Here is a 14,423-nt window from a genome sequence, read left to right as displayed (position 1 = left end):
AGAAAATTTTGTGCTCCCAAATCCAAATGCCTATTCTACAATAATTTGTTCTCCAATTGTCAAATAGCACTCCGTCCCCCCCAGATCTCACCGTATGGCTAAGCGGTACGATACAGCCACATATGGGGTATTGACACTTTTAGAAGAAATTGTGTGACATTTCGGCACCATTTTTACCCATCGCCCTGTGTGAAAATGTAAAATCTGAGGGTAAAACATTTTTTTGTGGTAAAAAATATAATTATGCTTTTTTCACTGCCCAATGGTATAAATTTAAAAATTAAAAAATACTCACTGCTTCCCTAGATGAATTCCTTGAGAGGTGTAGTTCACAAAATGGGGTCACTTGTGGGGGTTTCTGCTGTTTTGGCATGTCAGCGACTCTTCAAATGTGACATGGTGTCTGCTGCCTATCCCAGCCAACATAGCGCTCCTTTCTCTTCCGAACCCTGCCGTACACCAAAGCAGTGGTTTTCCCCCACATATGGGGTATCGGCATACTCAGGAGAAATTGTACAACAAATTTCATGGTGCAATTTATCCTGTTACCCTTATGATAATGCAAAATTAGGGAATGAAAAACATTTTTTATGGGAAAAATGTGAAAATTTTATTTTTACGGCTCAATATTATAAACTTCTGTGAAGCAGCCGGGGGTGCAAGGTGCTCACCACACATCTAGATAAGTTCCCTAAGGGGTCTAGTTTCCAAAATGGCGGCACTTGTGGGGGGTTTCCACTGTTTAGGCACATTAGGGGCTCCCCAAATGCGACATGGCGTCTGCTAATTATTCAAACAAATTTTACATTCAAAAAGTCAAATGGCGCTCCTTCCCTTTCAAACCCTGCCATGTGCCCAAACAGTAATTTGCCTCCACATATGGGGTATCGGCGTGTTCAGGAGAAATTGCACAACAAATTTCATGGTGCAATTTATCCTGTTACCCTTATGATAATGCAAAATTAGGGAATGAAAAACATTTTTTTGTGGGAAAAATGTGAACATTTTATTTTTACAGCTCAATATTATAAACTTCTGTGAAGCAGCTGGGGGTGCAAGGTGCTCACCACACATCTAGATAAGTTCCCTAAGGGGTCTAGTTTCCAAAATGGTGTCACTTGTGGGGGGTTTCCACTGTTTAGGCACATCAGGAGCTCTCCAAACGCAACATGGCATCTGCTAATTATTCAGACAAATTTTACATTCAAAAAGTCTAATGGCGCTCCTTCCCTTCCGAACCCTGCAGTGCGCCCAAACAGTGGTTTTCCCTCACATATGAGGTATCAGCACGCTCAAGAGAAATTGCACAAAAAAATTTGGGGTCCATTTTTTCCTGTTACCGCTGTGAAAATAAAAAAATTGGGTCTAAAGTAACATTTTTGTGAAAAAAGTTAAATGTTAATTTTTTTCTTCCACATTCCAAAAATTCATGTGAAGCACCTGAAGGGTTAATAAACTTCTTGAATGTGGTTTTGAGCACCTTGAGGGGTGCAGTTTTTAGAATGGTTTCAATTTTGGGTATTTTCTGTCATAAAGACCTCTCAAAGTGACTTCAAATGTGATGTGGTCCCTAAAAAAATGTTTTTGTAAATTTTGTTGGAAAAATGAGAAATCGCTGGTCAACTTTTAACCCTTATAGCTCCCTAAAAAAAAAAAAATTTGGTTCCAAAATTGTGCTGATGTAAAGTAGACATGTGGGAAATGTTATTTATTAACTATTTTGTGTGACATATCTCTCTGATTTAAGGGCATGAAAATTCAAAGTTTGAAAATTGCAAAATTTTAAAAATTTTCGCCAAATTTCCGATTTTTTCACAAATAAACGTAAGTTATATTGAAGAAATTTTACCACTATCATGAAGTACAATATGTCATGAAAAAACAATCTCAGAATCAGGGGAATACATTGAAGCGTTCCAGAGTAATTACCTCAAAGTGACAGTGGTCAGAATTGAAAAAATTGGCCCGGTCACGAAGGCAAAAACAGGCTCTGGCGCGAAGTGGTTAAGGTCCAAAGTGCACATTATGCTTATTACTCCATCTTGAACTTCCTGTATCTGACCCATTGATTTAGAGGTTTCAGATTTATGATGTATTTTCCCGAAGGCTTTTTTTTTTTTTTTTTTTTTTTTTTTAGAGAAGAGGGAAGAATAGTGACCCTGCTCTGTTTTTAAGGAGGGAACTGGGATGACTGCCCCTATGTGTAACAGGTCTGTTATATCCCGCCACAGCCTTACTGCAGCGAGGAAAGATTGTAGCCGAGTGAGCTGATGGGAAAAGTCTAACTCCATCCACAAAACTATCCTGTATCCTGTACAGTTCGCAAAATCCATTGATTGCCCATTATGGACTGCCAACCCTCACTTTTTTGGCGTCAGTCTTCCCGACGGGCAGGGGTGGAAACTGGGTGGATCTACCCTTACCTCCCTTGGGGTACCTCCACATACCAGTCTTACCCTTACCTCTGTAATCTTGTCTGAGAGACTATCAGGGCTTACGAAAGGACTGGTATCTTTTGGATCTATCCTCTGGAAAACCTTTTTTGTTGCCCGAGACTCTTTCCAGGATTTCATCTAATACTGGACCAAAGACTTGTGTGCCTGAGAATGGGATGGAGCAGAGCTTTTTTTTAGAATGACTCTCTCCTGACCAAGCTCGGCCATTCTATCCATGGAGTAGAGGAGGCAAGGAGTCCTCAAAGGGTATTGATGTTTTCCTTGCTGTTTTGGCAATCGGAATGTCCACTTTTGGAATCTCTTCCCAAAGTTTGACTTCCTCTGGGTCAAATAGGAGCCGGGCTTTAAAATCCCCAGGAACAATCAGCCTTTTTTCTGTGTCCTCCCATTCCTCCAGGATCATCGCTTTAATATGCTCGTTCACAGGGAACACTATTTTTCTGTGTTCGCAGCCCCTTGAACATTTCGTCCTGTATGGAGTGTGCCACCTTAGTCTCCTCTATTTTCATAGTACTCCCTACTGCTCTTAGTAGTTAGTCTGTATCCTCAGACGAAAAACGGAGATTAGATCTACCGGTAATATGGTTTCCAGGAGTCCATCCTGACAGCACCATGAAGGTTGTCCTATCCTTATAGGGACAGGAAACACACGAGAGGTTAAAAGACCCCTCCACCCACACCTACCAGTGTATTTTCCAAGTACCATACAAGGATGGATACAATTCTGATTTATTGAAACTCTGAGCCATGTTTATTTTTACAATAGTACAGAAATTTTCAGGGAGCGAAGTAACAGTGCTGTCAGGATGGACTCCTGGAGACCATATTACCGGTAGGTCTAATCCCCGTTTTCCAGGACGTCCCTCCTGACAGCACCATGGAGAATACCAAAGCATGAAACATTAGGGTGGGACTACTGCCTGGAGAACTCTCCTACCAAAGGCCATTTTGTAACCCAACATAGTATCCAACTTATAATGTCTACAAAATGTGTTTAGTGTAGACCAAGTAGATTCCTGGCAAATCTGTTCCACCGATGCTCCGACCTGGGCTGAGAGCCCAAAATGTAGCAACTGTTTTGGGCCTCCTTGGTGACTAAGAAACAACACTGTCGTCATGTTGTCCGATAATCTTTATATGTCAATCTACTAAACGAGCGTGGTCAGCTTTAGAGTTTGCCAAACCACGTACAACTCTGTAGTTCGAGGTCTGGGACTGGATGTCTGGAAACCAGGTCCCCTGGAAAAAATTTTCTTCTATATGGGCCCCCCATCCTTCATTGCTCGCATCTGTGAGGATTGTGATACAAGGAGACAATATCCATGGGACTCCTAGACTGACATTCTTGGAACCGGAACCAACAAAATTCTTTGTCCAGGGAAATCTGTTGCCTGTCCCAGAATGAAAGAATCTGACACATGGTATACAGGCTGTTAAGGTACCTAGGACCTTTATCGCAATACTTATTGATGATAGATTCTGTAAAAACAGGCGGATACTGTTAGTCACTGTTCTGTTTTTCCACTGGTAACAGTAAGATTCTTCGACTGGAGTCCAGAATTAACCGTAGAAATTTCTTCATGGTTCCTGGTACTAGATCAGATTTCCCTAGATTTATAATCCAACCTAGACCTTCTAATGTTGCAATAATCATACTGAGCTGGTTTTTCAGTTCGGTCACTGAACTGGATATAATTTATTCCCTATATAGATGATATTTCTCTCCCTTAGGTAGGCTGCAATCTCTGCGACTAACTTTGTAAAAATTCGAGGCGCCGAAGCCAAACCAAAAGGAAGACATTGAAATTGGAAGTGGCAGGTTTTTTTTTTTTTTCTTTTAATGCAAAAAAAAACGCAGAAACTTCTGACAACAGGGATGGATCAGAACGTGGTCATATGCGTTCTTTAGATCTATTGTACACATCACTGAATCTTTGTCTATGAGGGGAATGGTTGACCTTATGGACTCAATCCTGAAATTCTTGTACCTTAACCACTGATTTAGTGGTTTTAAATTTATTATGGTATGACTGTCTCCTGATGGTTTTTTGATGGTGGTCAGACTTGAGTAATGACCCTGACCTAGTTCTGACTGGGGAACTGGAATCACTATTCCTGACTTCATCAGGTCTTTTATGTCTGACCACATAGGAGACCGGAAGGCCCTAGAAGGTAGGTTTGTGATCACAAATCTTTCTGGAGGTTCCCGAATGAGCTCTAAAATGTACCCGTGGGAAATAGTATTTAGTGTCCACTGATTTTTGGGAGATGAGTCGCCAGGAGTCTGCAAGCTCTTTGAGACATCCCCCTACACTTATGGCATCACTGTCTCCTAGCTTCTGAACCGAACTCAAAAGGGGGGGGGGGGGGTTGGGGGGGCTCTACCTCTACCCCCCCTTGGGGTAGCTCCACCTACCGATTTTACCTTTACCCAGATATTCTTGCCTCTGGGAGGGGTGGGACCTCAAAGGGTAAAAATATTTTTAACCTCTCCTCAGGAAACCCTTTCTATCCAATACTGGACCAAATACTCTTGACCAAGAAAAAGGTGTAGAACAGAGCTTATTCTTAGACTGATTAACCAATGCAGCTCGTAGGGCCATTTGGATGAAGATTTGGTCGTGAGATAAAGAATTGTTCCTGGCAGCAAATCTAACAGACTCTGCAGTTGCGTCAGCTGAGAAGCCTGTCGCTAACTTCATTAAGGGGACACATTCTAACATGTCTTCCCTAAAGGTTTTTTCCTTTTAACTGTTCCTCCAGTTGATCGATCCACAGGTGAATGATTCTAGCAACTGAAGTGGCGGCTATATTAGCCTTCATAACTGCGGCTAATGCCGCTCTCTTTAGGAGGCCGTCAGCTTTTCTGTCCATGGGCTCTCTAAGGCTTGACAAATCTTTAAAGGTTATTGAAGATTTCTTAGGCACTCTGGCAACTAGGACATCGATCTTCGGGATCTCCTCCCAAATCTTTATATCCTCAGGTTCAAATGGCAACCGAAGCCTGAATTTTCGACATTTTTCAGCATCTTCCCATTCCTCCAGAATAATCGCCTGGATGTGGCCGTTTACTGGAAAAACTCAATGCTTCTGTGACCTCAGGTCCCCGAACATCTCGTCCTGGATCGACTGGGGTTTCAGGGTTTCTTCAATCTGCATAGTACCTCTTACTGCCTGAAGTAATTCGTCGGTGTCCTCTGAGGAAAAGAGATACCTCGTTCCCACTTCTGCGGGTTCTGAGGTGATTACTCCCTCCTCTTCTAGGTCCGAACTTATAAATTGAACCTCCTCCTCCGAAGTCAGCTCCATCTCCCACCTTGGTCTTTTGGCACGAGGACCCGGCTGAGATGTCTGTGCAGGCAAAAGACTAGAGATGGAGGCCTGAACCTCTTCTCTAACCATGGTACGCATGTCCGTAAGAAAGGAAGATTGTTCATCTTTAATGATCTTAAGGGTGCAACCTTCACACAGCTGTTTCACCCAGGCATCTGGTAATTTAATATTACATATAGCCCATCTCTTGGTCTTCCCAGAGGATTTGCCAGTCCTCCTTGATGACGATGTCATTGTGGCTGTTACCGCTTTGTCCTAGTGTATAACATTGGACAATTTGTTTAGTATATAGAATACCAGCATGAGTGAGTGAGGGGTTCAAGTAAAGACCACTTACAATCACCAGGGACTGCTCAACAGGAGTATCAGCCTTTCCTTTATCATCCATGTTGATCAAGAGGTTCTCTCTATCACAGTGGTGTATGTGTGTCCCAAGAGCAAGGCAGCTTTTATATATCCTACCTTGTCTTTGGCGATTGTCAGCAAACCACCTTAAATTTGTCCCATGAAAAATGATACTGTTTAATAAATAAAGAGAAATAAAAGCACTTTCGCAATTGGTCGTGTTTAAAAAAAAAAAAAGTTACTGTGCAGAGATTAGCTTATAATGTCTCTGATGTATCCTGCCTGTGTAGAGCTGCTTTAGCTGCTGGTCGCCGAGCATGGTTTGTTTTGAGCCCACAGACGTAAGCAAGGGTAGGGAGGATAAGTGAATATTCTCTACTGATGCACCAGCAGGGACACTTCCAATCTGCTAAATAGTCTGACATTACTCCTCCATGTCAGTTCCTTTCCTTCAAGTAAAGACCGCATGTGCCGAGACAGAGGACCTTTGAGGTCATCTCAATTAATCACACCAGTACAGTACAGCGAGCTCAGTGGTTGGACATATAAACTGAGAAAACAGCATATCGGGCCTCAGAGCTCGTTGTACTGCCCTGGTGTGATTTATTGAGATGGATTGTAAACAGCAAAGCAGACTGCATGTGTCTGTGCTGGAGCAGAAATGGAAAGACAGGAGGAAGACATCTCCCTGTATGACAAAGTCAATCAGTTTTAGAAAAGCAGCACGCTGAACAGCAGTCTCTCTCCACCACGTTCACGGGCTGGCAAGGTCTAACTAGGAAGGAGAGGTAGGGCAGGCAGGGTGAGAAGACTGATAGCCACAAGAACATTGACAAGTCCTCTAAAAAGATGGAGGCACACAGGTTAAGTTTTTCCTTAACAATTTCTAACCAACTTCTATGAACAACGTCTAAGTCAAATAGAAAGAGCAGACAGGATGAAGCCAAAAAGGAGCCACACAGCAGACACTTCTCCCCCTTCCCAGGACGAATCTTCTACATTTTTCTGGTTGACTTTTAAACGTATAAATTGAACAAATACAATTTGTCTAGCTAAAAGTTTAAAAGCTGTTATTCCATGATGAAGTTTTATATTTTTTTCTGTTCTCATGCAAAACAAAACAAGTTTTCAATTAAAATATTTTTTTGAAAAATACTCCTTTAACTAGATATTGGTAACTGAGCTTTATCGTTACGTCGCTCCACTGCTGTTCTTCTGACTGCGTCTCGCAACTTCCCTCTAATGTGATGGTGAGAAAGCTGCAGCTTCCAGTGTGCTGAGATTATTGTATGGCCTGTACAATAGCAGGTATCGCTCCTGTACATTGGAGCATTCAGGCAGCCAGATACTGAGCATGTGTGGCCACAGCTAATGAGCATGTGTGACAACACATTGGAAGGACATTCTGAAAGGGAATCAAAACACTACCACGGATGCCAAAATATACATGTAAAACAGTAAATCTACACTCGAGCATTTTTAAAAAATCATTCCCACTAAAAACATACATTTTTGTTATCAACAAAGTCAATTAAGATTGGGTGGGTCAATTCCAGTTATATAATTCAATGCCACTTAAAATACATGAACTCACATATTCATTTTGCTCTTGTTGGATCTCATAGAATATCTTGTTCCTTATGGTTTCAATTTCATGTTTCACTTCACTGTGAGCGGTTGCATTGTAGTCATCAGACTGCAAAACAGTTAAATTGTCAGATATATACAGTAGGATATTTGGGATAATCATCCTGTGGAATATTTACAGTGCATTTACATGCCAGATTTTTTGGTTCATCATGTTGGCTATAAATTCCGTTAAAAAAAAAATAACAAAACTTTTCACACAGTGGGTATTTACATGCAATAATCACTTTATCCAAGGAAAAGTATATAACATTTAATTAGTATAGGGGAATATTGCTTGTATTAATTTCAATGGGTGTGAATTTCTATTGTTTCATGAAACAAGTTAGTTTGTGGGGCTAATTTTGACAGTTTACTTAGGCATTATTTAAAAATAACAAAATAGTTCCTTGCGGAATTCGACTTTCCATCATAGGCTAGCTAGGGTTACACCTAGACTTGAGGTGCTGTCCGTTTTATATTATTGACCTAGGGCAGATGAGCAATTCTTTAAAATGGCCACTAAAAAAATGAACAAAGGTCATCAACCCTTTTAGGTATACTAATCAGCTTGCCTGGAGAGCTTCTCAAGATACAAATGTAGCGCCTCCAATACAATAGCAAACATTCTACGTTAACAGTGTAGCAGTCATTTGTAGTAAGACTATCCTCTATCCCAGGGGTGGAATCCCAATAAATATATATATATATATATACACAAATTGTGCTTCAACTCCACCCACAAAGTAATTCTTGACGCTGGCACTGGTGTCAGGAGGTGATCTTTCATTGCACGCATCTCAGGATTCAGTAGTGAACACTCTGTGTGTGTGCTCACAGGTCAAGAAGAAATGAATGGGCTGCCGCTCAACTACTGCGGCCCCCAGGATAGGCCCAGGGGCCGGATCAAAGGTTATCGAGGCCCAAGGACTGGCGATCCCTACCCCTGCTCTAGCCTAGAGGCTCCCATACACATTGGGTTAGAGTCAGCTGAACCTGGTGAGCCAATAGTCTAATGTGTATGGGGCTTCCAGACTTTCACCCGAGAGATTATGTTGGAGGACAGAACGATTTGGCCTGTTGGATTTCCAACAGCCAATCTTTTTGTTCTCCTTGACTTAAGTCGCTGGCCGAGGAGTCCACCAGAGACTCTCTCATACAGAACACAGCAGCTCTTGACTGAGCGATCCTTTGTAAGGGAGAGTGGGCAGATACCAGCATGATGAGCGTACTGGCCCTAAATGGTGAAACTGCATAACCCATATTCAGTTACACAGAACAATGGGGTGCTTTGGTTAAGAAGCAAGAAGTGAAAACTAATCAAACCTCTTCCATGCTGCTGCTCTCGAGCAGTTTCCACCTCAGCTGTGCTTTCAAGCCCTTAATACTCTTCTTGACAGTTGTCAAATCATCCACATTTGGGTTTTTATTTATCCACTCAGACATGTTCTTTTTGAACTGAAATGTAAAAAGAGCATGTATTAAATGCGGAACATCAAGCGGTGAAACAAATAAAAGCTACGCAGACGTAGTGTTCACACTATACACATTGTAACACTGCTGGATAAGACTTTATACAAGATTTTCAGACACAAACTTACACCATACCTTATTGCAATAACAGAATGTTTCAGGAAAACAAAAAATTCGGAATTAAAAATCTGACAAGTTTCAAAATAGATTAAAAAATGTTGCTGCCTTGCCATAAGAGTAGATGTTTTCCATCTTCTACTAACTACTTTTAAAGCCAAAATGTGTCAATCTAGGAAGAAGAAGATAAAGATAGATGCAAAACAAGTAGGTGGGAAGGTGCCCTAAACTGCTCAGCCACGCCAAGGGTGCCCTAAACTGCTCATTAGCATATCTAAATATACAACGATTTCTTCTGACAAACACAGCAACAGATTAAGACACTAATTGTACGATTTTTATTATGGCTATGTCCCCTACAAGGTGCTGTGCTTTGCTTGAATAGTCATTTTGTGCCATCAGCCCCCTTTAAGTGTTTGCACCAAGATGCTGTAGACTTTAGTACAGAGCCTGCACAAAATAAAACCAAGCACAACACAAGTCATGTGATATACAAAAGTGATTATCATGTTCTTCAACTTGGCTTTATTCTGGGCAGATGCTTTTCCATAGGGGCAAATGTTGAATGCACACATTACACAAAATATGCTCCTCCTGCAGACACTGAGCTAAAGCAGTATGTACTCAAGCAGTAGGAGTAGCAATCTAGGCAGAGTGTAGAGGAGAAAGAACTATCAAACAAATCCAAGCTGTGCTCCCCAATGAACTAAATGTGACTTTACAGTGAGTGATCAAAAAAAAAATCCCCCTTTTTTCCTTAAGTTATTGAAAAATAGTGACACTTTGGGATGTCCCATAGCGTTTTTAAGGGGCAGGAACAACAAACAGAAAAATGAAATGAAATGAGGGAGCCTAATGGAAAGCAGCCTACAGAACCCTGCACTCAAGTAAAGAATTTGATGATAATTTATTCACCATTCACAATTTCATGGAAGACCAAGTGGCAGTGTTGAAAATCTAAAGTATAGCCAACCTCCTGAAGCCAAGGAAGCTTCTACTGCTCTAATAAAATCACCTTCAATTCGGAATAAGGGATCCTTACACTTGTTACTCTATGCCTCGTCAAAGGCCAACCAGATACAAAGGCAGTGACAGCTATAGAGGCCAACAAGCTCTTTCATTGACCCTTTGGGACACGACATGTTAGGTCCATACTATAGACATAAAACGTAAGAGACAAATACATTCAAAAAGCTCAAAGCACATCCATCTTATGGTGAGAATGTAAGCTACAGTTAAACAAAAAGAGGGAAGGATCATTTCCTCTTTTTTGGGTGAAAAAGGAGACCACTTTTTGCAGAAAGCATGAAACAGGACAAAGCCCTATCCTGAAGAACATGACCAGAATGATCACTTCTTCACTCTCCAGCATGACCAACACCTAATTGTGTTTTCCTGGGAGGTTCAGAACGGCAAGACATAGTTTGAAGTAAATTAAAACTTTTGCCACACAGCCAGAAAGATGAACAGACAAGTTACAAATTGGGATGAGTGGACCCGTGTAAGTTTAAGTCCGACCAAACTGTAATCCAAAAGTTCAGGTACCAGAACTTGAACCCCATAGAGTGTCTCTCTAAGTCACTGTTTGGTGTCTGGTACAAATCGCAAATTTCACAGATCGGGTTCACTCATCTCTAGTTACAAAGAGAAAGAGACCCAAAAAGATAAGGGCTGCCAGAAAGCACTTTGAAATGTTAAAGCAAAGTGTTAACAGACAAACATTTATCAAGCTGTTGTGCAACAGCCACTAGGAAGGCAGAGGCACAAGCCTTCCTGCAGCCAGAGACTTGGTAATTTCCTGATAAGTAAATTCCACTAAGTGCATCTGGGGAGATCCTGGGCTTGGTGATCTAAAGTGGTTTGGAAACAAAGTGGCGTTAAAAATAAAAAAAAAGGAGTTGTTGTAGTTGAATATGAATCTGTGGACTAGCTCAGAGTTTTGTTTTCTTTGTACCATTTAACAAGTTTTTGTTTTTTGCAGTTTGAGTCATAACTACTGACAATTTATAACCCATGTTTCCGGTCTGCTTATTTTTAATGAAGAATTAAAAGGGCTGTCCAATTTCAGAATTCTCCTCTCCATTACTCCACTTCAACTTTGTAATGTTCTTAAAGCACCACTCCAGCAATTTTTGGGTTTTTGTTTTTATTTTCAGTGATTGAGAGGTGCTTCTAAGCAAAGTTCCCTGACCCTAGTGTTATACTTACCCACCACAGTATTCACCTTTTATTGGCGGCAGGTAAGCATGTCACTTTCCATAAGGAGAAATATTATCCCTTAGACCCCAGTCAGAGGCCTCTCATACAGCCAAATCAGATCTCATGCTTCGCACTGAAGATGGGTAACACCCGAAACACATGTCTGCAAATTAAGATTCTGGTTTGGATTCATCCAAAGTCATGTGGCAAGGCTCATTAACAGCTTCCCGACCGCCCACTGTATATAAACGTCGGCGCTGCAGGATCCTGCAAGCGCTGCGGGTGCAGTGCAGAGCAACAGCTCTAACAGGGGACATCATCGGGACCTGATTGGATCAGGTTCCAATGATGTTAACCCTTTGCTATCTTCTAGATGCCGCGATCTATAGCGATCGCGGCATTTAGAAGATAGTGAGAGGAGAGGGGGTCGTCCACTTACCTCTCCGACGGCCCCCCTGATGTCTGAGAGGACCTGGCGTTGTCATGGCAGCCGGAGGTCACGTGACCGCCTAAGGGTCTACCATGTACGGTGTACTGCTAGGCTCAGCCTGCAGCTGAGTCTAGCAGGAGATAATGACAGTTTTACACTGTCAGCAGAGCTCTCATGCAATGCAATACATGTCTTTTGCATTGCATGAGAACAGTGATTAGAAAAAATAAAAATTAATGTCCTATACAGGGACCAAGTAAAAATGTAAAAAAAAAAAAAAAAAAGTCTAAAAATGTATTCAAACTGTTATTAAAAAAAAAAAAAAAACCCACACAAAATAAATAAATCAGTATATTTATGCAAAAACAAAAAAAGTACACATATTTGGTATCGCGGTGTCCGAAAAAACCCGATCTATAAAACTGTCACACTAACTCCTCTGTACACACCGTAAAAAAATAAAAATAAAAAACGGAGCAAAAAACTATGCTTTTTCATCATATCGCCAAACTAAAAGTGGGATAAAATGCGATCAAAAAGTCAAATGGAAATAAAAATGGTACCGCTGAAAAAGTCATCTTGTTCCGCAAAAAAAAACAAGCCGCCATACAGCTCCATCAGCCAAAAAATAAAAAAAGTTATAGCTCTCAGAATAAAGCGATGCAAAAAAAATTTTTTTTTTATAAAATAGTTTTATTGTGTAAAAGCGCCAAAACATAAAAAAAGATATAAGTGTAGTATCGCTGTAAACGTACTGACCCAAAGAATAACGCTGCATTATCAATTTTACCACAGGCAGAATGGCATAAAAAAAAAACTCAAAAAACAATTCCTGAATTGTTGGTTTTTATTCATTTTACCTCCCAAAAAACGGAATAGAAAGCGATCAAAAAATGTCACGTACCCAAAAATGGTGCCAATAAAAATGTCAACTCGTCCCGCAAAAAACAAGCCGTCACATGACTCTGTCAGCCGAAATATGGAAAAATTATAGCTCTCAAAATATGGCGATGCAAAAACTAGATTTTGCAAAAAAAAAAAAAAAAGCGTTTAGCGTGTGACAGCTGTCAATCATAAAAACCCGATATGAATCTGGTATCGCTGTAATCGCACCGACCCAAAGAATAAAGTAATCTAATCACTTATACCACACGAGGAACGGCGTAAAAAATAAATAAAACCAATTCTTCACCTGCTGCTGATTTGTTTATTATGTCTCCCAAAGATCGCAGTAAGGCTCTGCTCACATTTATCCTGTGCTCTGCGCTGAGCACTTACACCGGGGTTTCCATGTAAATCTGAAATACGTGATGCAGACGGAACCCCTGACGGAAGATTCCCTGTAATGAAGCAAACATAGGCACTGTGGATGCCATCTGGCCTGTGATCCCACGGTGAAAAGTCAAAGATGCTATAGGATTTTTACAGGATGAAAATGGAGAAATGGTAAGAGAGGATGTTGAGAAGGCCGAACTTTTTAATTCCTATTTTGCATCTGTTTTCTCTCAGAAAGAAAATGTAACATCAACTGATCTTCACTGTCTTTTTAAAGGAATAGAGGAATCCAAGTTATCTGTAAACAGAAAGATTGTGACGGAATATTTAGCTAACATAAATGAGTTCAAGTCTCCAGGTCCAGATGAATTACACCCCAGAGTACTGAAGGAGATCGTAGAAGAAATTTTAGAACCACTCTCCATAATCTTTGAAAATTCTTGGAGAACAGGAGAAGTCCCAGAAGACTGGAGAAGAGCAAATGTTGTTCCTATCTTCAAAAAGGGGAAGAAGGTGGACCCAGGGAACTATAGGCCGGTGAGTCTGACTTCTATACCAGGAAAGATCTTTGAACAAATTATTAAACAACATGTATGTAAGTACATGGATAAGAATGAAGTGATTAACCAGAGTCAGCATGGGTTTGTAACTAACAAGTCATGTCAGACTAACTTAATTTCCTTCTATGACAGAATCACTGACTGGGTGGATCAGGGAAATGCTGTAGATATAGTATATCTTGACTTCAGCATAGCATTTGACAAAGTATCTCACACCATCCTTATTGAAAAAATGACCAAGTATGCAATGGACCAGGCAACTGTTAGGTGGATTCATAACTGGCTTAGTGATCGGACTCAAAGGGTGGTTGTAAATGGCTTCACATCCAGCTGGATGAATGTCTCAAGTGGGGTACCACAGGGCTCCGTCCTGGGACCTGTATGTTCAACATCTTTATCAATGATTTAGATGAAGGAATTGAGGGTAAACTGATTAAATTTGCTGATGACACAAAGCTAGGAGGGATAGCTAATACTAGAAAAGAGAGAGAGAGGATTCAAAAAGACCTAAATAAACTGGAGCAGTGGGCAGCAACCAACAGAATGGTTTTTAACAGGGAAAAATGCACAGTACTACATCTGGGCAATAAAAATGAAAAAAGCATATAC

At 40.9% G+C, this 14,423-nt stretch overlaps 1 protein-coding gene across 1 annotated transcript in view; it reads right to left on the bottom strand.

The window, feature by feature from the left end:
* The window catches only part of STK31 (serine/threonine kinase 31), a 117,301-nt gene that overhangs the window by 58,357 nt on the left and 44,521 nt on the right, over positions 1-14,423 (bottom strand). Inside the window, exons 12-13 of the mRNA XM_073676547.1 lie at positions 9,087-9,218; positions 7,729-7,830 (exon numbers count right to left, since the gene is read on the bottom strand). Coding sequence (XP_073532648.1) covers positions 7,729-7,830; positions 9,087-9,218 — 234 coding nt within the window. The remainder of the gene's footprint in view (positions 1-7,728; positions 7,831-9,086; positions 9,219-14,423) is intronic.

This window comes from Phyllobates terribilis, unplaced genomic scaffold (genome assembly GCF_046119375.1).
Source record: "Phyllobates terribilis strain yellow unplaced genomic scaffold, ASM4611937v1 Scaffold_4__5_contigs__length_816908805, whole genome shotgun sequence".
NCBI lineage: Eukaryota > Metazoa > Chordata > Amphibia > Anura > Dendrobatidae > Phyllobates > Phyllobates terribilis.
This window is presented reverse-complemented; position numbering and strand designations above follow the sequence as displayed.